Raw genomic sequence first — 27,379 nt, 5'->3', positions numbered from 1 at the left:
ACTGTGCATGTGCAACTCCCAACAAAGATCTTGTAGAGGTAAGATGTATCACTCCGTAGCTAAAACGAAGAGGAGCTGCAGCAATGTGCAGTAAGACAAAAAAAAGGTGTTTTTTGAAAATGAAACCATGTAAATCTGTTCTGGTACAACCTCTAAATAAGATTTTGAACCTGAAAATGAGCATAATACCATCTCTTTAAACCAACATCATACACACAGGTCCTTGTTTGTAACCGTCTACACTGTCATGTAGTCACCTGAATGTAATATTGTTTCTGATGCATGTTTTCCTGTTTTCCTTCCTAAGCTGGTGAGGTAGTGAGCATTGCCCAGCTTGCCTCCTTGGCAGGGCGACCTATGTCGTCATGTCAAGGCAGTAAACCCGTCACCTTCCAGCTTCAGGGCAACAAACTCACTCTGTCTGGTGCCCAGATTCACCAAGTCCCAGCAGCTCCTGCACGCCCAGTGCAAGGTTAGTGTTTGACTGTCTTGTACTTGGTGTACAATTCCAAAAAGGTTGCAGTGTCGTCTATCAGGTGCATGCATGATGAACCACACATAAACACCAAATTAAAATGTAGATGTAGGTGGTTTTTCCAGTGACTGTGTGCAGATGTCACTGTAAAACATGGATCCCTGTTTACCTGTCTGATTCACTCTCGCCCTGCAGGTAATGTGATGCATCTGGTGTCCAGTGGGGTGCAGCACCACCTCATCAGCCAGCCTGCCCAGGTGGCTGTCCAGACCACAGCAAACACGCATCCTGCCAGCACCTCTACTGCCATCCCTGCAAATCGGCTGCCTCATAATGTCTCCCCTCAAGGTTTTTAACCCTCTTTCTTTCTCTACTCTCTTTCTTGTTCTGCCTATTAACAGACAAAGACCGTTATCAAAGTTATTTATCTTAAAGGGCAAAGTCTTTAATTCAATTATATATGTTCATTAAGCTTAAAAATCAAAGTATTGACTGTTGAAGTAATGTTAAAGGAAAAAGTAATTTTGCCTGAAGACCAAGAATAATTTTCTGTGTTTGCATATGATTTCCTATTGATTTTTTTCTTATCCCTCTTTTGAAATTAACCTATGACACTGTCAGGAAATGAATTTAAATCCTGTCTTTTACAGTTGTCAGTATTGTATCTGTTCATAGCCATTGTTTCTCACAGCTGTTATGTTTTATGTGTCCTTAGTGACCCCCTCCATGGTGAGCAGCCCCGGTGTTGTGAAGATCGTTGTGCGTCAGACAACAGGCAAGGAGGGCGGACCTGTGCCCACATTGGCAGTGGCCCCTTCCCCTCGTGTTGCTCCTCAGGCATCCCCTTCCCCCCACGCCAACCCAACCCCCCTCAGAAACACTGCTCCACTGCAAATTGTCCAGCGCACCCCTGGTCCTGCTACTGCCCACTACACCATAGCTCCTCCTGGAAATCCTAGCTCAACCCCGAACCAGCCCCACCCCCCTCGTCCAGTCCTCAAAGTAGTGCAGCCTCCTCCATCGAGCACAGAGCAGCCAGGTGAGAGAACGAGCTTGAGCTGCTTAGAGTACCAGATATGTGCAGTGTGTCATGTAGGAAGAGGAAGGGAAGTTTAACCAGTCGCTGGAAGCCAGTTTAGTATATTTACAGATCCACTCCAGACATGTTTTCAGATAAAATAATTATCTGCTTTCAATAATAATTTGTGTCTAATATGGTTTTTACATAAAGAAAAGTCAAATTACTAGTTAAAAATGTTGCAATCACATAAACTCTTTCTTTTTCATTAAAAAATCTAGAATCTATCAGTACGTTTACATGCACTGGGTTACAATTGGCTTCCTCCAGTAAGCTAATTTCTTGTAAATGAGATGCCATGTTTCTGTTATTGGGGGTAGGCATTAGAGAAATCTGATTTCCCCAAGTAGATTTCTCTTGCCATGCCCTTTTTTTTTTTTTCCTGCCATGTATGCAAGCACTTACAAGCATGAGAAAAAAAACTGCACAGGAAAAGTAACAGCGGGGAGGCTGAATGGAAGGCAAGATAATTACACGCAACGATACCTCCTTAAATTTACAATAACCGATCAAAAATCTTACTGAAACTAACAAAATTAAATGTTCTGCAGTGAATCCTGACTTAGTAAGACTTCTGGAGCTCCTTTTTGCCTTCCTGTCTTCACTGCACCGCGGCAATACAGCAAAAAAATAAACACTCTGGACCAACATAGCATCTTCTACCACAAAATCAGTTCAAATAAGTGAGCCATTGTTCCAAAATGAGGTAGGGGATTGGAGGAGAAATGTAATTACTGTCCTGCTGCATGAGACTTAACCCCTAGTTGCTCCAGAGGCGTGCGACCTCTGACACATATAGCATTTGTAAGTCTTTTTGGATCAAAGCGTCAGCTAAATGAATAAATGTAATTTACAGTAACCAGGTTACAGTGGATGATTACCCATGTAACCTTGTTTCTCTTAGTAACCTGATAAAATACATGTAAACACACTGTGTGAAAATGTAAATTGTTAATTTTAAGTTTTAACTACTGGACACAAGATGTCTCCTACCTCACTAAAAGGTCCTTTCTGTGTTTGTGCACCGGAGACTCTGAAGTTTCCACATCACACTTGTGTAAGTTGCATATTGGACCATGATTGGCTTCCCAAGTAGTTGAGAATCAAAACCTTCCAGTGTCAAACTCGGTGCACAATGATGTGTTAATTGAAGCAACAACATTCAGAAAAAGAGCAATTTGACTGGAGGCGGGCTTAAATACTTTCTGTGGTCAACAATCTGACACTATCTGAATCATGCTGATGGCTATATATCTAATACTTATAATACTATCTAATACTATAAATCCTGTTTCCATCCTATGCCTGAATCAAGTCACAAGCCAAGAATAGGTTTTGTAAACAAAACTGCAGCTGATTCATTATAAATTCAATCCAAAATCTGCAAGTCATCTGCCCCAATAACTGTAATGACTTAAAAATATCTGTGACTGTCAAGAGTCTTATTTTTTTTGGAGAAATCATTTCTTTTTATTGTTGAAATGAATTTGACTCATGCTGATTTGTACTGCAGGACTTTAGTTATTTACAGGCATGTTTGCCTCGCTCTGCTTTCCTCCTCTATCCTCCCCTCAGCTCCAGTTCAGGTGACGACCTCGTGCTCTGCGTCCAAGTCTTCAGCAGCCCCACGGGACAATAACGGCAGCGGTCAAACACCTGTTACCACAAAATCAAGGCTCAGTACAGGGGCAAAAGCTTACCCTCCACCCAGGAGAGTGCCTCGTCCCCCTCCCCGCTCTCCTTTCTACATGGTAAGCAAGTTGAACTCTTGATACTGATATCACCATCAAGAGACGTCGAGTGGTTTTGACTGCAACAGAATAAGTATTAAGACACGCAAAGCGATCCACTTACCACTTAAGAACTATTTAGAACACGGTGAACGCTGTTTTAGCATCTTATGTTCCAGCTTCTTGCCTTGCTAATGTTTACCCTCTTACTCAACAGTCATGGCTGGCAGATAAGCATAAACAGCAGCGCGACAGCCAACTGGACTTCATCATTCGAGTCAACGAGCACCGGTGTGCTGCAAAGCCCATGTATGGCAGAGAGGTTTTGGACTTCCTGACTTTTCTCCCTGGTCCCCGTCCCTCGCCAGCTGCCCCGAGTCCTCAAGGGGAGTGGGGCCGCTCGGGCCAAAGCAGCTTACTGTACGCACAGTGGCAAAACAAATACGACCACTGGTTTCAGAGTCGTGCTGTGAGAGAGGCCGTCAGTAGCATTGAGGAGAGGCTGGAGCTGCTCAGTGACATTGTAGACAGGTAGATGACTGGATCAATTGATTGGTTTCCTTGCATGATGCTTTTCAGGAGTTTTAGGAGGGAAGATTTGTGACCTAACTGTGATTCACTGTGCCCATTTTAGATTTACATTTGCGATTCCTCCAGTGGAGGCTCCTCCAATCTCCATGCACTGCTGCCACCCTCCTCCCTCTCTGAGCCACAAGCAGGCAGTCTTCTCCTCCATGCTAGCAACTCAAGTCGCTCCGCTTACTCGCAGTCTCCATCGTATCCAATGTAACATGAGGACCCAGTTCCCGGACCTGAGGCTCATACAGTATGATTGTGGTAAGGTGTAAGTTTGATACCAAGAGCAGAAAGACTCTGAAAACACTCACAGCAGCGAGTACTGATATTCTGTATTTGGTCTTAATGTGAAAGCAGACAATTGTCTACTTATTATTTATCTACAAAGTAATAAAACTGCCTCCTTGTTCCAGCTCTTAAGCTGTGGTCAGTGTGATTTGGGAAAAGCCTGCTTTCACTTAAAAAATCAAAACGCCGCACCTCTGTCAGAAAATGACCGTTCTCTATAACTGCACCGTACTTGACTGTTTTTGTATTATATGTTTTGGCAGTTTATTATACTCTACTATTGTGGTGACTCTGTTTGTTTTCCTAAATAATTGGTATTCCTCCTTGTGCCCCCTGCACACAGGTAAGCTGCAGACGCTCCACACGTTGCTGCGAAAGCTGAAGACAGGAGGCCATAGAGTGCTGATCTTCACTCAGATGACGCGAATGTTAGATGTGCTGGAGCAGTTCCTTAACTACCACGGACACATCTACCTCCGTCTGGATGGCAGCACCCGCGTGGAGCAGAGACAAGTTAGTACTGACAGAACTGTCAAATAACCATATATGAAAATAGAATTAGATTTCTAACTATGCAGTTTCCTGATATCCCCAAAATTACAGCACAATATTCAAGTGTTTTCTTATCCTGCACATAATGAAAAGAATGGAAACATATGTAACAATATTTAAGTAATCGGTCCGCTGTGTCTAATGCTTATTCTGTTTGCATCTTCTTGCTTCATCCTCAGGCTCTCATGGAGCGTTTCAATGCAGATCGCCGTATTTTCTGCTTCATATTGTCAACTCGCAGCGGAGGTGTAGGGGTCAACCTGACGGGGGCCGACACAGTCGTATTCTACGACAGCGACTGGAATCCCACCATGGATGCCCAGGCACAGGACCGTTGCCACCGAATCGGCCAGACCAGAGACGTCCACATCTACAGGTACATAAGCAATACACGGACAAATTGACTGAGTTTACGTATACATGTGTAATTGCTTTGTACAGTTAAACAGGAAAGAGTAGGAAAAGGCATTTCTCTTTTTAAATTCTTGTCATAATTATATAGTGCGTTTTGGTCCACAGTTGCACTTTCATTTTGAACTTTAACACATGATTAAAACAGGAAGTATAAAGTAATCTTAACCACACAGGAAAGTGGTTAGATTTTGTGGTGCACATGTGATTTAGAGGGTATTGAGGGTAGTGGCGCCAGGATGCCACAAATTTACTCCTGAGCCTTCAGGGGATGTTGTGATTTACCATTTAATCGTGGACATTTTGATGCCAATTCAGTAAAAAAAAGTACGTAAATATTTTTTGTAAAGTCAAGTATATTTCCTTACCAACGGCAGATGTGGAAACAATGAGACTATAGATGGAAGGTGTATGGAGCAAGAGAAGGAGGAAAAGACATTTGATAAATTTGTCATTCGGTACTCGTGTTGTTTTAAGGCCGTGGTATTTTCCTCATACTTCTGAACAAGTACAATAACCCAAAATGAAGAAATGTGATTTCAACACATTAGTGTTCCTCTTCAGGCTGATCAGCGAGCGTACAGTGGAGGAGAACATTTTAAAGAAAGCCAATCAGAAGAGGATGCTGGGAGATATGGCCATTGAAGGAGGAAACTTCACCACTGCCTTCTTCAAACAGGTAGGAATTTACATTTGGTGTACTATGCACAAATTGATTATTTATTTTACAAACAGCAAGGTGAACCACCCTTTATTATTTTTTATTTTTTTAACCCTAATACTCCATCTCACTATTTCTACTACCAGCTACGCCGATTTCATTTAACAGTGCAGAGAATAAACTTAAATTCAGTCAAGCCTTCTCACTTCTTTCTAATCGCCTGTTTTTTATGGCCGCTGCTCTTAATCATGTGATGATCAATCATTGGTTCAATCAAACACAAACATGCAGGTGTGTGCTTGATGACTGAGATGTTTTTTCATCACAGAAAAATAGGCTATGCCCTCTTCTTTTTTTTTTTTTTTTTTTTTTAAATGAAATTTGTTCAGATCTAACCTGTGCTATTTGAAGTATGCCGATATTGTAACATTTTATAATTAATGCATTGAATAAATGACTCCATTAGCATAACTGCTCTTTTTGAGTGATCAACCGCCTCTTATTTTAGTTTTAGTCAAGTACAGAGAGCCATTTTCCTGCGTTGAACGTGTCTCATTTTCACTTTGTTTGTCAGCAAACCATCCGAGAGCTGTTTGATATGAATGACGGGGAGAAGAGAGAGGCGGCAGTGGAGCTGTCAGTGCCCCAGGCTGAGGAGGAGGAAACTGTCAACAAACAGAGCACCATCATACTGGAGCAGGTTAGATTCATCACATGGGCTGTTTACTTGCATAGATTTTGTATGTAGCACCTAGCATTTGGTAATTATCAACACAGCACGCAGTTGAAGAAAGTAGCACTATATAAAAATTGTATTCGACTGCTGTATTATTTTGGATGTTGAACTTCCAAACATATTAACTGTATTAATAAACAATCAGTATGGTGACAAACATAACCTAATCATCTTGGATTGATCCTTGCAGGCCCTGTGTCGCGCTGAGGATGAGGAGGACATAGTGGCAGCCTCTCAGGCCAAAGCAGAGCAGGTGGCTGAACTTGCAGAGTTTAACGAGAACATACCTTTGGACGATGGAGGGGAACAAGAGGAAGTGGAGGAGCTCTCCAAGGCCGAGCAGGAAATTGCTGCGCTGGTGGAGCAGGTGAATAATCAGGCAGTTGTGTAACTGGATTATTAACAAAAAATTGTGAATAAAACATTGGTTTGCGCTCTTGAACACCTGGATTATACATCTATAATGTAAAAAAATAAATATAATAAATTTTCTATCCATAGCCGAAATGGTAACATCTGTTTTACTGCCAGGTGTCAGTGAAGTTGGGGGTATTTACGCACAAACTGAAACATTTGGTATCTTGTTCTGCTGTATATCTGCATTAACTTACCATATTCTCTGTCTATCCCAAGCTCACTCCGATTGAACGCTACGCCATGAACTTCCTGGAAGCCTCGTTAGAAGATGTATGCAAAGAAGAGTTGAAGCAGGCTGAGGTAACGGCACATCTTCATCATTGAAATCTGCATCTCAACAGCTCAGCTTTCAAAAAAGTTTGAGTTAATAAATTCAACTTTTACTTTAGGCTCATCTTAATTAGCATCCTCAAAACAAAGGTACGGGGCTGTACAAATAAACACATTTATAATACAGTTTTCCTTGAGTGAATGGCGATTAAATGGTGGAAAAGGTGATTTCTTCAAATCTGCTTCATATTGTCCGTCCAAAACCAAAGACATTTAATTTACAATGATATAAAACAGAGCAGTCCTTTTTTGCTTATGAATTGACCTAAATTCAGGGATCAATATTGTCTGTCAATCAACTAATTCATTAATTGACTCATTTAATCGTTTCAGCACTACTAAATACCTATCTGGTGAACTCATCATAGTGGTTTTGACTGAGGTATTTATTCAACAATGATTTAAAGTATTAAAGGGTCATTTCCTTAACACTACTTTGTGTTACATTGCAAGATGTTTAAGTACTTTGTCCAACCCTGTAGTCCTACACAACCAGAACATGAAATTTTAACAGTTTTGTAAAAGCAAACCTTCTACATATCTGTTCTGCCTGTGTCTGTTTAGGAGCAAGTGGAGGCTGCCAGGAAGGGCCTGGACCAGGCCAAGGAGGAGGGCCTAAAGCTCCACGCTTCATCTGATGACGACGACGATGACTTTTTGTCACCACCAGCTTCTGTGGAGCCTGCTCAGCCAGCCACAGCCCGCCGTGGCCGTAAACCCAAGGACAAGGACAAGATTGTCACCTCTACAAGGACTAGTGGTCGGCTGCGTGGGGCCTCGCCCGAAACTGAGCCTGAGCCAACGACCCCTAAAGAAGTGCCTGAAAGACCCCGCTGTGGTCTGAGAGGACGAGCTGCCAAAGACACTGATACGGTGTCTACCACCCCGTCCCACACAGACTATCACAAAACCTCCTCATCAACCAGCTCTCAAGATTCCTCCAAATCTTCAAAAGCCTCGTCTCCTGCCAGAGATCACCAGACCATCAAAACCAGGACTCTGCCAAACCGCTCCCATCCCAGTCCAGTGCCTTCCTCTCCTACAACCTCCCCCCCTGGAGGGAAACAACCATGTGTTGGGGAGACTGACAGCAGAAACTCCAAAGCAGGCAGAGAGGAGAAAGACGGGGAGAATGAGAGGAGGGTTTCTGAGTCATCGCTAGAATCCAGCTGCCCAGTGGACCATCAGGCAAAAGATGATGACAGCAAAGACCACAGCGCCATGTCTCTCCCCTCCACCAGCTCCCGATCGCCTCGCAAGCGTCAGTCAGCAGATGGTGAAGTCCTGCGGGGCCTGGTTGAAGACTCCCCGTCAGCTAAAGTCCTGCGGAAGCTTCCAGGGAGGCTGGTCACAGTGGTGGAGGAGAAGGAGCCAAGAAGGAGGCGGCGGCGAGGAAGCGGCACTGGAGGTGGAGGTTCTTCAGAGGAGGCAACTGTGGAGGATACCACTGCTGTATTTGTCGACGAACCAAACAAAGACAATACATCACCGGGCCCTGACTGCATAACTAAAGGATCTGTTACCAAATCTCCTCAGGACCAAGACTCTACTCCTAGTCCATCTGTGCCCCCACAGCCTGTCAGAAGTTATCCTCCATATTCCCCACCCCATCTTTCTCCTGACATGCCTGTGCTGAGAAATCTGCCTGTACGACGCAGGTTGGAAACTGAATCTCGCATGGCTGCTCAGCTGGTGGAGCAACAGCAGCAGCTGTTGGGCAAAGGAAGGGGAGGGAACCAGTCAAGAAAAACTGACATACCACCAGGCAAGGACGCCACTTCAACCCCTATAGAGTCCAGTGTGAATTCTCTTGTGACACCTTTGAAAAGAAAGAGGGGCCGGCCCCCTAAGACTCCCAGTAGGTTAGCTGAGCTTGACAACACCGTGACCCCTTCCCCACAGCCCACGTCGCCAAGTGAGGAAGGGAATCCCCCTGTCTCCCCAAAACGTAAGAGGGGTCGTCCTCGCAAAGACTCCACAAACATGCCAGAAACTGTTAGTGAAGGACAGAACTCCAAAAATGAGATCACCACTACTGGTGTATCTGGCACATCAAAAACTGATGCTAGCACAGAGCCAACAGTCCGATCTCCCCTGAAGTCAGAGACCCATATAGCTGCTGCGGTCCCTACATGTCAGGCCTCTCAGTCTACCAAAGCTGAGGAAACCGACACTAAGGCTGAGGTACTACCCCCAGTTTCGGCCCCTGCTCCAAATCCACCTCAAGCCTCAACAACAACAGATCAAACATCTGGACCAATCTCCGCTTCAGCCCAAGCACCCACGGCACCTGCGCCCCAGGTGACCACACCCCTCCCCGTGGCCTCCTCCACATCAGACACAGAACAAGTAGTTAGTTCAGCCCCTGCTACTGTTCCAAGGCCAGACAAAGCATCAACCCAGGTTTCCTCTGCATCTTCTGTCACACTTTCCACGTCAGGCACTGTACCAGTCAGTGCTACCCACACTACCACATCTCAATTGCCACCCGTTGTCACTGTCGCATCAACTCTTCCAGGTGTAAAACCAACACTTGTGGTTTCCACAGCTTCTAAAGCTCCTGTAGAGCCAAAGCCTTTAGTTTCTACAACTGTGAAAACAACAGGACCAGACTCTGCCAAAACCACCACAGCTGCTACACTAGCTGCTACCACTCCATCCTGTGTGTCTGCCGTGGCAGTCAAAGCTGTTCCAACATCAGTCCCTGCCACAACAGCTATTAACTTAACATCAGAAACAGTCAGCGGTACACCAACAGTCACCACTACAGTTAAATCAGTCACAGCTAAAACTACAGCTGTAACGCAAGACTCTGATTTGTCATCTACAACATCAACTCAAGCTACTGTAACCTCCGCTCCAGCTGCCACCCAGAAGGTTTCAGCCACAGCTACTAGCCCAGCTACAGCTTCACCAGCCTCAACGTCTTCCCCCGCTGCAGCAGCAACTATGACAACTACAGTAAAAACCGTCCAAGCTAGTTCATTAAACTCAACTGGTCAGGGCACAGTTCACACTGCAAGTCCAACCATGTCTGATAATGCTTCTACGACACCACCACTAGTAGCAACAGCCTCATCACCTGCTGTAAATACAGTTGCATCTTCTCCAGCCCAAGCAAGGAATAATGTGATGACTTCCAAACCAGTCTCAACCTCACCAAAAACAACAACAACAATTCAAGTGGCTGCACAGGCACAAGTAACAACTGTACCAGTTGCTGGCACGTCCTCAGAAAAACCTCCTGCTGCACCTTCCCTGACCTGCACTCCGACCCCATCTATAACAACTGTCAGTGTAACTACCACAGCCAAGGCAGAGACGGTTACAGTAACCACATCACCCTCGACAGAAGGAGTCCAGGTAACAACCGCTGTAGCAGCAGCCCCTTCCAAAGATCACACAACTTCAGCTCCCCCTGCCACAACTGCAGAAAAGATCCCACCTACAGTAATAATTTCTACAGGTGCTACAACAGCTCCATTACCAACAGCCACAACTACATCTTCCCCAGGAATGTCTGTCACAGTTTCTACCACAAATGTTGTCACAACTCCCCAAGTAAACACTACCACAGCCACTCCTGTGTTAGTAGCGGAAGCAGCCGCAGCTGTCACAGCGAAAACGGTTCCTCCTGTGTCCACCACAAAAACCTCTGCAGTCGTTTCGCAAAGCTCTGCGTCCACAGATGTTTCCCCAGAGCTGTCGGCAGAGGGCCCGGCAGAGGGCCCGGCAGAGGGCCCGGCAGAGGGCCCGGCAGAGGGCCCGGCAGAGGGCCCGGCATCTGCTCCTTCTAGTGTTTCAACTGAGAATCATTCTTTAGAGCAAACGCAGGAAGTGTCTGCATCAAAAAGAGAGCTGGATAAGGTGACAGAAATGGAAGTCGATGCTGTGGAGGCTGAAGCTAGGACTAGCGAGGAGGAGGAGGAGGAGGACGACATCTGTAAGTCTCAGCCTAAAAGGAGAAAGGTGGAAAGTTCCTCTGAGACCAAAGACATTGAGTCAGGAAGGGAGGAAGCCGGTGGAGAAGCACAGTCCACAACTACGCCTCAAAAAGAAGAACCTGAGCAACAGGCAGTGGAGCAAACTACTCAAGATCAGAAAAGGCCTCTTAGTCGCCAGAGTAGCCAGGAGTCCGCTCGCTCCTCCTCGCCATCATCTGGGTGCTCTACAACTACTCTCACTCGCCATGCTCACCACAAGAGGACTTACGAGAATAGACATCCTGCCAAGAAGAGGCGAATGGATGTCACCTCAGAAGAAGGGAAGGAGGAGAAAAAAGAAGAGGGTGGGGAGAAGAAAGAGGAAGGCAGCGAGAAGGATCTCACAGACGCTACCTCTCGGAGAAGGCGTTCCAGGGCTTCCTCTTCCTCCTCGGACTCGGACAACGGCGAGAGCAGGAAGGAGCAACGGTTGACTCGCTCAGCCAAGCACAGGGGACAAGAGCCGGAGAGGGAAAAGGGCAACAACCGGCAAGGAAAGAAACCTGCACACAGCTCTGATAGAAATGCATCAAACAATGCCAACATATCCACGGGTGGAGAGTCTGGCAGTGATACTTCTTCTGTTAGGATCACCAGGAAGTCTGCAGGATCTCAGCCTTCACAAGACTGTAAAGCTCAGACAAACAGCGCTCCCTCCTTACCTCCTGAGCCTGAAGTTCTGGGAAAGAGGTGCTCGGCACTCAATGCAGCAGCCAAGCTCCTAGCAATGAAAGGCAGGGTGGATACACCTGGCCACACCACTCGGAAAGACTCGGGGGCTAAGGCTGCTGGGACCTCTCCTGCCTCCTCTTCTGATAAGAACCAAAAGCCTAAAAGCAAAAGTGTACCAGCCTCTCCTCAGAGTAACTCTGTAACTCTTTCTAATAATAAAAGCAGTGGCAGCAAGCCCTCAACACCCAATCAGACAAGTCGCTCTGGTTCCCGCTCCACCAGACAATGCCCCGGTTCTCTGGTTCCACCCCTGGAAATGGAGTACAAGAGGCCCAAACCAGAGGAAAAGGAGCGGGGGAGTAGGAAGTCGTCAGGGGGAAAGGAAGGCGAGGTAGAGGCGCAGTCGTCGTCCCGGGGCCACAGCGCCTGCAGCAGCATGAGCAGTGATGGCGAGGGCGACGGTGGTGGACGCAGCAGCCGAAGCCGCAGCAGCAGCAACAGCAGCCAGCGTACCCACAGCATCAGCTCTCAAAACACGGAACACAGAGAGTCCCGTGCCGCTTCCTCCGGCAGCGAGCGCAGCTCAGAGCGGGCAAAGAGCAGACACACAAAAGAGAAGCAGGGACAGCAAAGGGAGAGCCGGCAGGACAGCAGGAGGTCTCAAAAGCTCTCGCAGGAGGTGACCAGCAGTTCGGGAACAGAGGGGACGCCGGACAGGGTGCTGCGTAGTGTCGCAGCACTGGCAGCGGCGCAGGCCCGGTCACCGGCCGCAAACACCCGCTCCTCTTCTGGTCAACATCGTCACAACAAAACATGATCAGAGTGCCAAAGAGAAAAACTAAAAGTGAGAGTGTTGTTGCGGAGCACGATAAGGGAGCGTGTCACAAGCTCCAAGGTTGCTGCTTTGTCTGCACTCTAATGAATGCAAGGGAACTGTGTGCTGCACAAGCCAGGGACCTCCCCTGCCTCTTGGGCCCTCTCCCTTTCCAATTAGAGCTGGTCCCCTCACCAGCTCAGCCATTGTCAGCTGGGGGAAGGTTCAGGGATGCCGGACTGAGAGTAAAAAAATGTGGCGCCATCGTTGTGCGTCCGTAAACAGACGGAGCCCAGTACAGTGGATAGATTCACCACTGGGACTTGAGTGGGATAAAGGTGCAACAGGTAATAAAGGAAGGTTGTTAGTTCACATTATGTACTGTAATCATTAAAGACTGGAAAACTCAGATCTTATGTGTTAAGATGGGATTATACAGCACCCTCTTATTAGGGTTATAAATGAAAAGTCATTTGTGTGACATAAAAAACTTTTGAGTGACCAGTTGTATTGTAAGTTGGAGGTTTTAGAAAGTTTGGTTTTGAAAATTTCGTCAGCTGTCCCTGACTATTGTTTCTTTGTAGTCAGTTGATAAGTTATGCATATTTTATTATTTCTTCCAGGGTATTAGGAAGAGAACTGATCTGTCAATGTGATCTTTGCTGCACTATGCTGGAGCTTGTCTTTGCTTGGGCCCCTTTTTTCATGTCAGTTTCTGTTCATTGGATTCATTTTTAAATCCAGCCTTGCATTTCTCATTTGCACATCTGATAATGTGGCCCTCGGCTTTTGAGTACATTGTGGTGTAGTAATACATTTTTACATCAACTTCAGTCAATTAATTGGTTCCTGGTACCTTATGATGTATCTCTACAGCTCGAAAAATGTATTAATTTAAGTTTGCTCCCCACCACAGACCCGGAGCAGGAAAAATCCAATTAGCTTTTTCCTAATCTTCCCAAAGGCAGTTATTGTTACGGCCCACTTTGTCTTGTATTTAGATAGAAAAGGCAAAGTTATTGAAATTTAAGAGTGCCTATTTGGCCAAATGGGTTTAAACCTCAGATTGCCTTGTGAAGCACCTGAAGCAGGGGTGTCGAGCTTCTCTCGTTGTTTAAAAAAAGCCAAACAAAACACACACACAAAAAAAGATCCTCCCCAGAAAACAAGGAAAGCACCATGTGCGTCAGTGCTACCAAATTGTTTTATTTTTCACCTGAATTTTTGTCACCATCACTTCATTGCTCTTCGTTCATGTAAAAATACTTGGACAAAATATGTGAATAAAATTACTGGTACAGTTCCAGATGACTGTAAATTGTCGATTTACTTTTGGACTTGTCTAAGCTACTTTGAGCAAATGTGGGTTGGGGTGGGGGTTGGGTTGGATGGGTAGTTTATGGTGATGGTCTTATGATTTCTCTCTTCATTTGTTGCATTCCTTTGATCCCTTGTAATTCCACATTGTTTTACTTGAAAAATTAAGACAATTACAGTTGAATAAAAAGACCAAAAATTAGTTGCCATTTTTCTTGTGTTGAAAATGTGTTTAATTGTGGGTGAAATACCGGTTTGTTTCAGACATTATTATTATTAGGTACTTTAAAGAAAGGCTTCGATGGGGGGGGAAATTAATAATTTTCAGTCTGTGTAACAACGAACCAACAAGGTCTTACAATTAAGGATACAAGACAAACAGAATAATAGACGATGGCAGTACTTTATTTTAAAAACAAATCTATATTAAAATAAATGTGATGCAAAATTCAACAGCCATAATATTACACAGTAGCAAAGTCATTCTTTTTCTGCTCGTAACTGTGCAGACAGGCAGCTTTTCTGTTTCCAAAGGAGACTTGAATGAGTACTGGACAACAATAAAACGGGTTTGGTTTACTTTTCGTTACACATTTGTCATGTTGTAGTGGACAGCAGGTACCGTTTGTCTCCATAAATTGGTTTCTGGGTTCACTTCTTTACAATTTTTCCCCGCAGAATTGAATTTAAGTCGCAAAACTAGCAAGACAAATGGAGACATTGCACAATGTGACAAACAAGTGAAGGAAAAATAAAGTCTAAAGAGTATACGTGTCAGGCTAAGATGCAAGGACTCCCAGCTGAAAGACTGCAGTTTGAATACAAACAAATATAAACTATAAAAAAAACTCACTCCATCTTTTACAATGTTAGTGCTCAACATCACAAACTCAACTTGAGCTGTTGACGTGTACATAAAGAAGAAGGCACCGTTTTGAAAAGGCTTCATTATGTGTTGTTGCAGAATTATCTCGTAGCAGCTTACACAACATTGTTCAAATCATAAATACAGACTGGTAGGACAAATAAAAGTGGGCCGTAGGCCTTTTTATTGCAGTGCAGACACACGTAAGATAAAGATAAAGGGAGGGGGTGGGGGGGTGGGGGGGAGCTGTTTCACAAAAAAAAGATCTGTATTTACACTTGTTACATGTAGGCAGTAACGAAACAACTTTCAAGTTTTAAAAAAAATCATCTGCATAAAGAATGTCATAATCACCAGCATTATAGGTTATGTACATTTATATTAGTCTATTTACTATATTCCTATAAAAGAAAGCTCTAATCTATTACAATTGTTATTTACGTCTCCAATTGATCCAGAAACAACAAGGTAACAAGAACGCACAGTTTCCTGAGTACAGTATGAACAGCGCAATGTTGGATTTCAATACTGTATTGTGCCTTTCTCAAGGCCACTTATTTCCTCTTTTTTCTATGTAGGAGGGGAAGAGGGGCTGACGTAACAGTTCACACATTGTCCTGGTCTTTGTGTTGCAGACCAGAATCTGACCGGGGGACTCCATAAACCAGCAGCGCTACCTCTTGAGTGGAAGTTGAAATGTAGGCAAGATTGTAGTCATTTGAAAGTTAAAACAACAGAAAGCACATCTCTTTAAAAAAACAAAAGTCCTATTAGGAGGATTAGAGGAATATAAAATGTGAAAATAACAAATGCAGAGGGATGATAACACATAATTTGCTCTCTTAATTCACCCGTACATGCTAAATTATGAATATTTTTTACATGAAACCCAGAATGTGCTTCTGCCACACAGGTCTACAGCCAACTCGCACTGCCTGGAGTTAGGAGCCGAAGGTGGAGACCAATGAGATGACTAGGATGAGGATGAGGATGGCCAAACAGATCGCGATCCAAATCTTTTTCTACATTGAAGGAGACATAAATAGATCAGTTAATACACAAGCAAAATGAATCAGGTGCAACATAAAGATAAGATAAATGAAATGGCCAATTTATTCCTGTTGGGACGGGACAGTGTCCAGAGAGTAAACCAGTGGAAAATCAGTTTAAGGAGAGAAAGACTATTTGTTTTGATAAGGACTGGTAGAAGTCAGAACTGTACCTTTGCCCACTAAAATGTTTTCCAGTAAGTTAAAGTGTCCATTTCATGGTATCTTAAACATTTAATGTGAAACCACGTTGTACCTTGCGTGCTTTCTGCTGATATGTTACAGCTTTCGCTGTGTTGTCCTTTGCTTTCTCCACATAGTTTGAAGACTGGTTGATGTTGGTTTCAATCCGGTTGACCATCTCCCCCTGCAGGAGGCAAATGCTTCAGAATCAGATAACTCTTTGTAACCCAAACAAGCCTGAGAGACTTCATCAGCGTTTGCTTTACCTGAGCCTCCACCTCCATGGCGAGGTACTGGAACATGTCGTGCAGATCTCTGATGCTCTTCTCCAGCTTCAGGATCTCATCGTGTCGGGACTCAATTTCATTCAGAGCCTGCTTTGTAGCTTTAGCGTCAATAAGGATCTGTACAACACAGTGCAGATATTTATTAGCTGCATTATGGAAAATAGAAAGATCTTCCAACAGTCACGAGGCTTCAGGGTTTCATCTATGACCAGTGGTGGAAGAAGTACTGCGATCCATAAGTAAAAGTACCAATACAGCCTTGTAAAAATACACTGTTACAAGTAAAAGCCTTCAATTCATAATAATAATCATAAAAGTACAAAAGCATCATAATCATAAATGTAGCAGCATTTTACTGTTGTAGCTGCTCAAGGTGGAGCTAGTTTTAACTACTGTATATACAGTTCGGTCCAGTGGTTCCCAACCTAGGGGTCGGGCCCCTACAAGTGGTCACAAAATTAATCTGAGGGGTTGCGAGATGATTAATGGGAGAGGAAAGAAGAATAAACTATAGTACTATAAGTTCTGCTATAAACATTTATTTTTATGGACTACTTTTTGCAGTTTCTTTGTGAAGCTGAAAGTTTTGTACCATGTCACAAGCCAAAAAAAGGCTATGAACTGTAAACATATTGTGTGTGTGTGTGTGTGTGTGTGTGTGTGTGTGTGTGTGTGTGTGTGTGTGTGTGTGTGTGTAAAATTTTAATCTATAGACTAACTAGAGCTATCAGATAAATGTAGTGACATTTCAAATGAAGATAAGTACCTCAAAATAGTACAGTACTTAGTTACTTTCCACCACTGTCTCTAACAGACATCAAAAGCTAGCCGGGCCCTTCACACTAGGAGCTACCAAAACACTAAAGGCATCAAATTCTTATTCTTTTGAATGCTTACCAAATATGTTGTCCAGTTTGAGCAACTAGTGAAGCTACAACAGAGCAAATCTGTCATCATTTCAAACACTTAAAGTCACTACTACGTCACTACTACTACTACTACCACCAGATGGTGGTTGATGGAAAACACCAGCAAACTGTAAATGTGTTCTGCTACAGCAGGTGCTGTTGTGTTGTGGTTTCCAACATCAGCCTTTCATCTCGCGTGCACTCACATTTTGTGTGAAAACATCCGTCTGCCCACTCTCGAGCATAGTATCCAGCTCCTCGTCTGTCACGTTGGTTCCGGCTGAAAGTGAGAAGCACGTTAGATCAGTGTTTGTGGGTACAGGATGTTCATGTTTTTGAGAAATGTTGCAGAGGAGCGACACTGAAAATGAAAATTAAAAAAAACAAACTTCTCAGAATCAGAAACTATCAAATCTTGGATATTTTTTGCTTGAAATAATGACTGAGCCAACAGAAACACTGCAGCACTGTGTTTAGAAATGGAGAAGTTATTTCTCCAGCGTGTTTCTTCACTATTTCAGGAGGTTAAAGCCCCAGTAATTTTTCTCAGATACAAAGTTAACGTGACTCACAGCTGGAGCTCTTCTACAGCTGCAGATCATCAGGAAACTCTCTCGTTTATATCATCAGTCTAAAATATTAACAACTGTGTTAGAAAATATATATATATATTTTTTTTTTACTAAATGTTGAGGGTACGACCCGGTACATAAATAAGCTGAGGTAGAATTTAACTCCTGACTGTTAAGGTGCATTTTAGTAAGAAACATCCAGTCACAGAGTTTAAAATTCTGTTACATGCTAAAGGCAGGATGAAAGCTAAAAAGGACGGTGTTGAGAAAGGCTCATGGGTATTGTAGTATTTTGAGCCAAAATGATTTCTCCTAAACAAAAGTTGAAACAAATAAAACTGGTGGCCAATATGATTGTTATATTATCCGGGAGAGTCCTGCGTTTCTATGGCCGTACCTTTAGTCAGTGTATATTGGATAAAGTTAATATAATGACTAAGCTAAATCCTTTGCATCAACAGACTGTAACTAAGTGCAAATATGCTGGTGAAATTAACACTGACTGTATCTTTCCTGACACTTTACTTTAACCTCCATATTTAGCATTGATAAGCAGCATATAAACATTTATTAGATAGTTTATAAACACAGTAAAATGTAGTTGTAAGCATATATAATTGTTAATTAATGTAACGCCTCCTGTGGGCAGCCATAAGTGGAGGCTGCTGTATAAACAGCTGTAATAGGAGTTACATTACAAACTACATTAAAGTGTGTTACAAACCATTTATTAAATCATTATATAGTGTGTCTGAATGCTTAATATGGTGTATTAAAAGTAAAGACTTCATATTAGTAAGTGACAGTCAGAGAAAGGAGAAGACCACACAACTGAACACGCAGATGAAGAAATCACAGCCGTGCTTCATGTACTCACTGATTTTGAGTTGCCTCTGTATCCTCTCCACATTGCGGTCTCTGTACTGGGCCTGGATGGTGTTACAGTGACCCATCAGCTCCACAAACTCTTTGGACAAGACACCGTGCTGGAGAGATGGAAACACTTTGGTCACTATGCTGCAGTGTTACTTCATGGTTTTACTGAAGATTCAAGGCTTAAACTGAGGGGGCGATGTGAATACATTTTTATGTCTCTGTATATGTATTGTTGGATAGTTGCCAGTTTATTAGCTATACCTAGCTAAAGTAAATGCAGTCTAATAAAACAGTACGGCAATAAATCTCATGATGTTGTTGAAACTGTTTTAGAGGAGGTGTTGAATGATTACAACGTTTCTGTTATTTAACCTACCTTTACTCATATTAATGGGGTGGACAAAATGAGGCCACACAATTGAATCAACACCTCTAAAACTGTTTCATCAAATATTTATTATAACCTTCATTAATAGAGGATTTATTGCAGAGCTATGGATTGCGTTAGTTGTAACTAGGTGTTCCTAATAAACTGGCAATTGAATGTATAGTAAACACATGATGCTTAACAAGGTGTTTATAGATAAAATAACAAGATGGGAACTTGGTTAGTGAAAACTTCCTCACATGAATGCAACATTCCTGTAAATGCAATATCTTCATACAATACTAGTAAACACATTAAAGTGATAAAGTTCATCAACTTTTAACTATCAACACCTGTTCTGACTGTGGCAACACAAGCAATAAATCCAAATTATTCTTTCCCCAGTGTTTCCCCCAAGATGTTTAGATAATCAGTATTGTTTAAGATGCAGCAGCTAACCTGCAGAATCCACAATGATTTAAAATAACCCAAAAACATTATTTGAGTGAGCAGAGTAAGTGCAGATAAAGATTTTTATTATATATATATATATATATATATATATATATATATACATACATACATACACACATACACACACACACACACATACATATACATATATACACACACACACACACACACGTTAACTAACTGAAAATAAATAAATAAATAAAACCAGCTATTTTAAATGAAATTAAAAATCTTTGAGTTTACATAAGGCTTTTTCCACCCTTGATTGACCTCTTGCTCTGATAATAAGTGGAATAAAACAGCTTCCTGCAGCCACGGCTATGTTTGTTGGAGATTAACATAAGGTCTGATATTTTAAGATGTGATAAGATGTTACATCTGTGAGAGTCAAAAACTGTTAATTATCAAGATACATTTCAAATCATTATTTCTTTTGAGTTTAGAGAAATATGAAGAAACCTGATGGTTAATTGTGGTTTAAACTCTTCTTTATGGTCAACACTTGATGCCAATCAGTGGATCACTTCACAGAAACGAGGTAGAGCATTCAAAACAATTCTGATAAAATCTTAGTCAACAAATATGCATGAGTAAAATTAAGTAAAAGCTTTTTTCAGTCCTTTTTCCATAACAAAATAAACATTGTGTATGATTCAAGTGAATAAAATCAAACATTTATTGAATATTTGTTATTGAAAAATATTATATCGTGATAATTATTGTTATTGTTTAATTGTCCAGCCCTAGTTATATGCTTAGAAAGGTACGACTTCAGACTATGATGTTATGGCATAAAAGCAAAAGTGAAAGAGTCAACCTGGGTCCGCTGCATCCGAACATTTATGGGTACATATTTTCCATCCTCCTCTCCCTTTTTCGATTCAATACCTGTGAAAAGATAAGTGTAATCCAAGTAAACAAACAAAAAAACATAAACATTCTGTTCACTTGTTATCCATCAATACTTTACTCACTTTTTAATTTTCTCTGGATCTGACCCGCCAACGTTTTTATCTCTTCTCGAAGAGTCTGGAGCTCTTTCTTCATACCTAACGCAAGAGGAAAACAACATATTCAGCAATCCACTGCCCCATTTCAGAACTTTAGCAATTATTATTAATGTTGACTTAAATGGTAAAGACTTTTAAATCTTCTCAATTATTACTTGACTTTGGCCTAAACAAACATACTTACTCTCCTCTGGCAGTGCCACACCCAGCACAGTTTTCTGTTTGTTCTCAAGCTCAGACACAATCCTTTTGAGATTTTGCAGCCCTTCGTGAATTTCTTTAACCTAAGAATTGGAAAGAAGTTGTAGTCTTACAGATCGTAGGCAGACATATTGTTAACAGTTGCATTTTTTTGTCAATTAACCAACAGAAAATTAATCCACAACAAGTTTTTTTTAACCAATTAAGAGTTTAACTCATCTATCTAGATACAAATGCCAAATATGCTCTGGTTCCAGGTTTTCAAATGTGAGCAATTGCAGCTTTTCTCTGTTTTATATATTCTCTGCTAGTGGACTGATGCCAGCAGTCTTACGGCGACATATTTTTTCCCATCTCATTTTTACATTTTTATATTTGAAGCTTATTTTCCAGCTCTATTTATTTTATTTTTATTTATACATACATTTTATTTTTTATTGTAGGCGTTCAATGTGGACATCAAAGTAAGAATTTCAGTGTGCAGTGAAACATCTGACAATGAATGAATCTTGAATTAGTTTCTTTTGACCGACCAATAATTTAAAACCCAAAAGTTATTTAATCTGCTACCACAGAGGACAAAGAAAACTAGCAAATACTCAAATATGAGAAGTTGGATGTTAGAACCAGTGACTGTTTTCATTTTCATTTCAGCTCTTATAATATGGCAATAACACTGGGACCTTATCCATGGCAGCTGAGGGCAATGACACTGGGATTAGCAGGGATTGGGATGTTGACAAAACAACATTTAGAAAGCTCAGAGAAGACTGGGTCCATGTGTCCTTTTCTCAGTTTAACAATGTAAACAAACATGCAGAATGTTTATTCTTCACATTCAAACTTTATTTTCCTACCACTATAATTTAAGACAAACACTTCCAGACAAGCCCTTTAGATCTTAGACATGTTATAAGTAGGTTAGGTTAATTAATCTCAATGTTTAGATAAACTCCACCTTTTTAAAGAATGATTCATTCTCCTTCTCCTCTTTGACTGAAGAGGTTCCAGATTTGATCATCAAGGCTTTGCCTTCCTCGTCCTCGTCTGAAGTCTCGGCATTCTGCTGTAACACATGAACAAAAAGATATTACAGTGAGGGCTTTCTCATGTCTGAAAATCTTTCCTTCAGACAGACTCGATCAGCCCCAGCAGGCGTGCCCTGTCCCGGCCTGACATATCCTGAAGTACAGACGGCTGGAACGGAAGTTGGAAATAAAATGTCGCTAACATTTAGACATGCAAACCGTCACACGTTGTTGTATTAACCACTTGTAAGAGTTTACTCTCTTGTTCAAAGTTGTCACGGCAGAAGAAGTTAGGGACCGTTACTCGACCCGAAGGAATCAACTTGGCTAAGTTAGCAGGCTAGCGCGCTAACTGCTAACGTTAGCAGTTTGCTTTGACACTCACGTTCCCTAATTCTTTGGTTCGGTCCCGCATTTTCTTTCAGGGTCAAGCCGCCAGTCAGGTGTCGGAACCGCTGCGACTCTGCGCTGAAGAATGGTAAGTTATTCCCAAGCAGAGAAGGTAAGTGTAAACTTTGCTGTGAGCTCCTGTCATTCAACTAGTAAACTCCAGTAGCAAGGCTTCTTCCTCTGGTGCGCTTCAAAACATTGGCTGTCTACTCACTGGCGCCACCTGTGACCGCTGAGTGTAACTGCAGAGGGCAGATACATTATTACACTTTATATATATTATTATAATATTGTTATTAACCCTTTGAACTCTGCAATACAAATGTCCCGCCAGTGCCTAAAATGGTATTTTTGCTTACTGTGTCATGTAATTTCTTAGAGTATATTCAAACGCTTCATATCCATGAACCTGTACAACCTAAGATTAGATAAAATAACCTATACCTTTATTAATCACCTGTAGGTGAAATTCAGGTTGACATAACAGCACAGAGGAATGTAAAAGAACAGATACAATAAAAGAAGAATCAGTAACATTCTATGTAGATATATACATATATATATATCTTTGGATGAGACTGTGGGTGAAGGTGCTCTGCATGGAGAGGATGAGAGGGGCTGTCCATGATGGCTTTCAGCTTCCATCTCATCCTCCTTTCAGTCTCTGCCTCCACACTGTCCAGTTCCATCCCCACCACTGAGCTGGCCCTCCTCACCAGCTTGCACAGTTTGTTGTCCCAGCACAGCAAAGAAGACTGGTAGAACATCTGTAGCAGCCTGGTGCACACATTGAAGGAGGTTATGTAAGGGTTTATTTGTATTTTATTTATTCATTTATTTTTAATAGACCACTATTGGGTTGTTTCTAAGTTATTTTGTTGAGATGAGAGCAATCTTTTATTCAATATTTTACAAATTATTTTATGATCACATTTTTGTTTAATTCTGACTCTGATTGCCATGACAGTATTGAACAGAGTATATCACACATGAGTCATTGTTGATGTTGTTTGCTGTGTTATTTAGAAGGTGAATTCCATTTTCTTGCTGTTTCATTCCCAATGATGTGATTATTTAAGCGCTGTACCATACTTGTCCAGACTGTGTCATCCCTGCTGCTCCTGCAGATTAAAAATAACTGAGAGCAACGCCAGAGCTTCTTACTTCACTCAGACAGCCACAAGATGATGCTTTTTGCCTGCTATTGCACCTAAGCCGACACCACATCCAATCAAGCTGGAGTTTACACTCTTCATCAGGGACGCAGGGCTTTAGTGTATTTTTAAAATCTGTTATCAAGACTGAACCTGACAATGAAAATTCTCCTGGATGTGCAATAAAGCCTAATTAATAACGTCCTTATGAATAGTCAATTCTACTGACATTTCCTTGTTGCTATGAACAGGCCTGTTGGAGACTGATTAGGCTGATATGCCTGACATTTAGAGTACAGGCCGAACACGTCAGATAATAAACATGCAAAACAAATAATAATCCAGATGTGACTTGATGATGCTACTGACATTCAGCTCACAACAGTTTAAATCATTGTACGTTTGCTAAATTAACTGAGTCAAAGCGAGCCAAAACATTATTTTATTACCTTAAAAGCCCTCGATTTCTTCATGAAATCTAGAACCATTATCGATTAAAATTAATGTGGCTTTAAGAAATAATGGTTGGTATTATGGGTTCTGATTCAGAGGTACAGATTAAGGGATTTTTTTTAATGCAAATCTTACAGGGTAATTAAAGTCTTTTAAATGACCCATGGGTATTTACTTTAAACTGACAATTGTACTCAATTCATGCTTAAAAATATTACAATTACTTTAATTATTATTGCTCATATATGTATTTAATTGCATGGCAGTTCTAAGGATAATTAGTCTTTAGGCCAGTGTGGGTATGAATGGTGAGCATTTCAACAAAGCTTCATTTTTCCTTTTCATTTTGAAGGATTTTTAGACGTCTTTTTAAAGGGGTATCCAGTATCATGTTTTTTCTCTCTTTCATATCCATTTAATCATCGTGTGACCACTTAGATTAATTGGGCCCCAACCCCAATATTGGGAACTATTGTCATAGGCTACCCTTAAAATTAAAGCAATTAAATTGCATTGCTTGTTATTTTTTATTGTAAAAATGGACGTCTAAATGTGATTTTAGTTGGACTTGAAATGAGAAATAAGTTTCTTGAGAGTTTTTATTGCAATGTCTGGGGGGTTTAGAGGTCTACAGATGTGGAAGCTTCCAGTATCAAGACACATATTGCATTAAAACATATCAGGTATGTAAACAACAATGCAAAAATGTATTCAGATGTTTCTTTTTAATCCAAATTGCATTTAAACATCCATTTAGTTAATTTGTGGTATTAAGTAGCAGAAGTGAAGGAAGTACTCAGATCCTTTACTTCAGTAAAAGTACTAAAAACACACTGTAAAAATATTGTAGTACAAGTAAGTCCTGTATTGAAAATGTTATTTGAGTAAAAGTATAATCAGAAAATTTTATTTATGCAGAAAATGTCCCTTGTATTAAATCATTAAATAATGTAAAAGCAGGATTTAGCTTTTTTGTTTTGCAAGAGCATTTAAAAAAGTAAAAATTAATATGTATCCGCCTTTATACAAAGCTATTATAAAAATTGACCACTGACATTTTGCTAAAGACCAAAACAGCTTAGAAAGAAAGAGAAAACTAAAATAACCAGTCAGCTAAATTGTCTCCTTAGTGGACACATATAATCAGTAAAGCAGCAATAAACACACTATTGATGCCTCTACAGACCACAAAACTCGCTTTAATCAGGAATAAGTGGGAAATAATACTTTTAATGAACCAGAAGAATGGACCCAATATTTTACCAAATTTATTGGAGGAGCCACTTAATGAAAGTCTAACTTTCTCCAATCTAAGAAAATTAAGGTTGCCTATTTAAGAGGGAGATGCTGTTGATTTCCCTCTGGTCAATATTTCTAGCTAATAGGGTGACAAAAACCAAGACACCAAACAATGCACTGAGAGCATTTAGTTGTACTTTTCCCCAGTTATCTCTGACAGGGTATTACAAATCTCCATCCAGTTTGGATGGGCATAGCCAAAACAAGTTTATGCGGTTTGTTTGAGATTGCTGACACCTATCACAGGCAGGTGAAAGGCTACACCGTTACAGATATTAGACAACAATAAATCAATGTCTTACACAAATAAGCAGGATTTTAAATTTGATTTGTAGTTGGTTTAGGTGGTAGACATTAATCTGCCTGATTATTTTCTGCAGTAATCGATTGATTGTTTGGTTTGTAAAACATTCAGAAAATAGCGAGAAATGCCAAAGTAAAAAAAAATTTGTATTGTGTAAAGTAGCTAGTAACAAAAGCTTTCAGATAATTGTAGTGAAGTAAACAGTACATTTACCTCTGAGGTGTATAGTGGAGTAGAAATAAAAAGTGGCACGAGAAGAAAACACTCAAGTATTACTATATATTAAGTAGCCTACCTCAAACTTGTACTTAAGTACTTTACAGAATCAGCTTTATTGCCAAGAAGGTTTACACCTACAAGGAACTTGCTTTGGTGTTTTGATACGATAAACATAGCAGGTAGAAAAATATAAGACTGATTAAGATGGGGCAAGTACTGCAGGGCAAGAATCATAAATATAAAGCTGACAATAAGATGTGAAAAGATAAACGCTAATGGCTCTTATTAGCATTTATTGCTGCTCTTACTAGTATCTATTGTCCCCTACATTATAGATGCTTTTTCGATGCTTTATCAATGCTTGTATGTTGTTACTCAAATGTAAGTCGCTTTGGATAAAAGCGTCTGCCAAATGAGTAAATGTAAATGTAAACTATTCTGCTACTGGGTATGAATCAGTAGTCAGTATAGTTGGAGGAACTTAAGCTTTAAAAAGTGAATTAAATCACCCTATGAGGATCTGTGAAGAAGAGATGCAAGTAAACTACATTTCCCATAGTGCACCAGTGTGGACGTCGTGTCGCCAGCGAGCTGTCAGTGTTGGGGGAGAAAAATCGGTCCAGCATCTCTGGAGCAACGCAGCGGAGCGGGTGACAGAGACGCGCAGTCTTCATCAGCAAAAATGAGGAGGATTTAGCTCAATGTTTCCCCACCGCGATGCACAAACTGGACGCTTAAAGACTGAACCTCCTCGTCTGCCATAGATCAGCGGAGGAGCTCTGACTTTATTCTATCAATGAGATATGTGGAGTGGCTGTACCGCCCGGTGGTAACGCAGAAAAACACAAGATGAAGAAGCAGTTCAACCGAATGAGACAGCTCGCCAACCAAACCGTGGGCAGGTAAGTGCTGAGTTTATGAAAAATCTGTATAAACGATGCGTCCTCTGCTTTAATTGGCTCTGACTCAACGCAGCCAAAGCAGGAATTTGTCGCCTGTGTTTTCGGCTGCCAGCTTAACTTACACTATTCAGGCATTTCACTCGATGGGCTTTTGCTGCTCAGCTGGTTTGATTTGCACAAAGCATTAACTGTCAGTGTAGGTCACAGTTGCAGTGTGTGGACGTTGATTGATTGAGCTCAGCAGGGAGGAGCGTATCTGCACACAGATGAGGAGGGAGCAGGACATGGTACCCAAGGAGCAGGGCTGCTGCCTGCTGACCATTAAAAGCCAAGGGCGGCCTCTGGGCACCCTGCTGGGAGGGGGGGGGGGGGGCACAGCTCACCCAAGGCTACTAATAAATCTGCAGTGACATGCCAAGAAACATATGTTTATTTAACTGTAGCATCGTTGATAGACACAGATTTTTGCTTTATAATGGAGGGGATAAAATATATAAAAACATGGCATCCCAATCGTTCCACACATTTAATAGACAAAGAAAGTTGCTTGAGAATGTTTTTGCAGGAAATCTGAGAAAAGAACGTTTTAAAACCTGGAAATTAAAGCTGGACATGGATACCCAGATATTTTTAAAGGAATAATTCTACCTAGTAATGAAAATGCTTATTTGCTTTGTCACTGAGAGTTAGATGAGAAGATCGACGCCACTCTCATTTCTGTATAGGCCTACTAAATATGGAGCTGGAGTTAGCTTAGCTTAGCATAAAGACTGGAAGAAGGGGGGGGGGGGGGGGGGG

General features: G+C 41.6%; 2 protein-coding genes across 5 annotated transcripts in view; one reads left to right on the top strand and one right to left on the bottom strand.

The window, feature by feature from the left end:
* Positions 1-14,242, top strand: part of LOC123983070 (Snf2-related CREBBP activator protein) — a 36,984-nt gene extending 22,742 nt beyond the window's left edge. For 2 of the 3 annotated variants that reach the window (XM_046069198.1, XM_046069196.1), the window contains 13 exons: positions 308-472; positions 671-823; positions 1,191-1,514; positions 3,129-3,304; positions 3,501-3,814; positions 3,918-4,120; positions 4,491-4,660; positions 4,879-5,075; positions 5,675-5,789; positions 6,346-6,471; positions 6,698-6,874; positions 7,141-7,224; positions 7,819-14,242. In XM_046069198.1, coding sequence (XP_045925154.1) covers positions 308-472; positions 671-823; positions 1,191-1,514; positions 3,129-3,304; positions 3,501-3,814; positions 3,918-4,120; positions 4,491-4,660; positions 4,879-5,075; positions 5,675-5,789; positions 6,346-6,471; positions 6,698-6,874; positions 7,141-7,224; positions 7,819-12,726 — 7,112 coding nt within the window. In that variant the 3' untranslated portion in view covers positions 12,727-14,242. The remainder of the gene's footprint in view (positions 1-307; positions 473-670; positions 824-1,190; positions 1,515-3,128; positions 3,305-3,500; positions 3,815-3,917; positions 4,121-4,490; positions 4,661-4,878; positions 5,076-5,674; positions 5,790-6,345; positions 6,472-6,697; positions 6,875-7,140; positions 7,225-7,818) is intronic. The other variant, XM_046069197.1, reaches the window with a different exon arrangement.
* Positions 14,243-14,424: 182 nt separating this feature from the next.
* On the bottom strand, positions 14,425-22,458 carry stx4 (syntaxin 4). Of its 2 annotated transcripts, none has more exons than XM_046069200.1 (10): positions 22,246-22,458; positions 21,791-21,895; positions 20,816-20,915; positions 20,596-20,670; positions 20,439-20,509; positions 18,782-18,890; positions 17,539-17,612; positions 16,404-16,541; positions 16,211-16,321; positions 14,425-15,927 (listed from the first exon to the last, which is right to left on the bottom strand). In XM_046069200.1, exons 1-10 carry the CDS (start codon positions 22,273-22,275, stop codon positions 15,847-15,849), a joined length of 894 nt encoding a protein of 297 aa, XP_045925156.1. In that variant the 5' UTR covers positions 22,276-22,458; the 3' UTR covers positions 14,425-15,846. The 2 variants fall into 2 exon arrangements, with proteins under 2 accessions (XP_045925156.1, XP_045925155.1); XM_046069199.1 differs by having other exon boundaries at positions 21,791-21,898; positions 22,246-22,457.
* Between the last annotated feature and the right edge of the window lie 4,921 nt (positions 22,459-27,379).

Source organism: Micropterus dolomieu, linkage group LG14 (assembly GCF_021292245.1).
Source record: "Micropterus dolomieu isolate WLL.071019.BEF.003 ecotype Adirondacks linkage group LG14, ASM2129224v1, whole genome shotgun sequence".
Lineage (NCBI taxonomy): Eukaryota > Metazoa > Chordata > Actinopteri > Centrarchiformes > Centrarchidae > Micropterus > Micropterus dolomieu.
The sequence above is the reverse complement of the archived record's forward strand: the minus strand, read 5'-3'. Positions and strand labels throughout refer to the sequence as shown.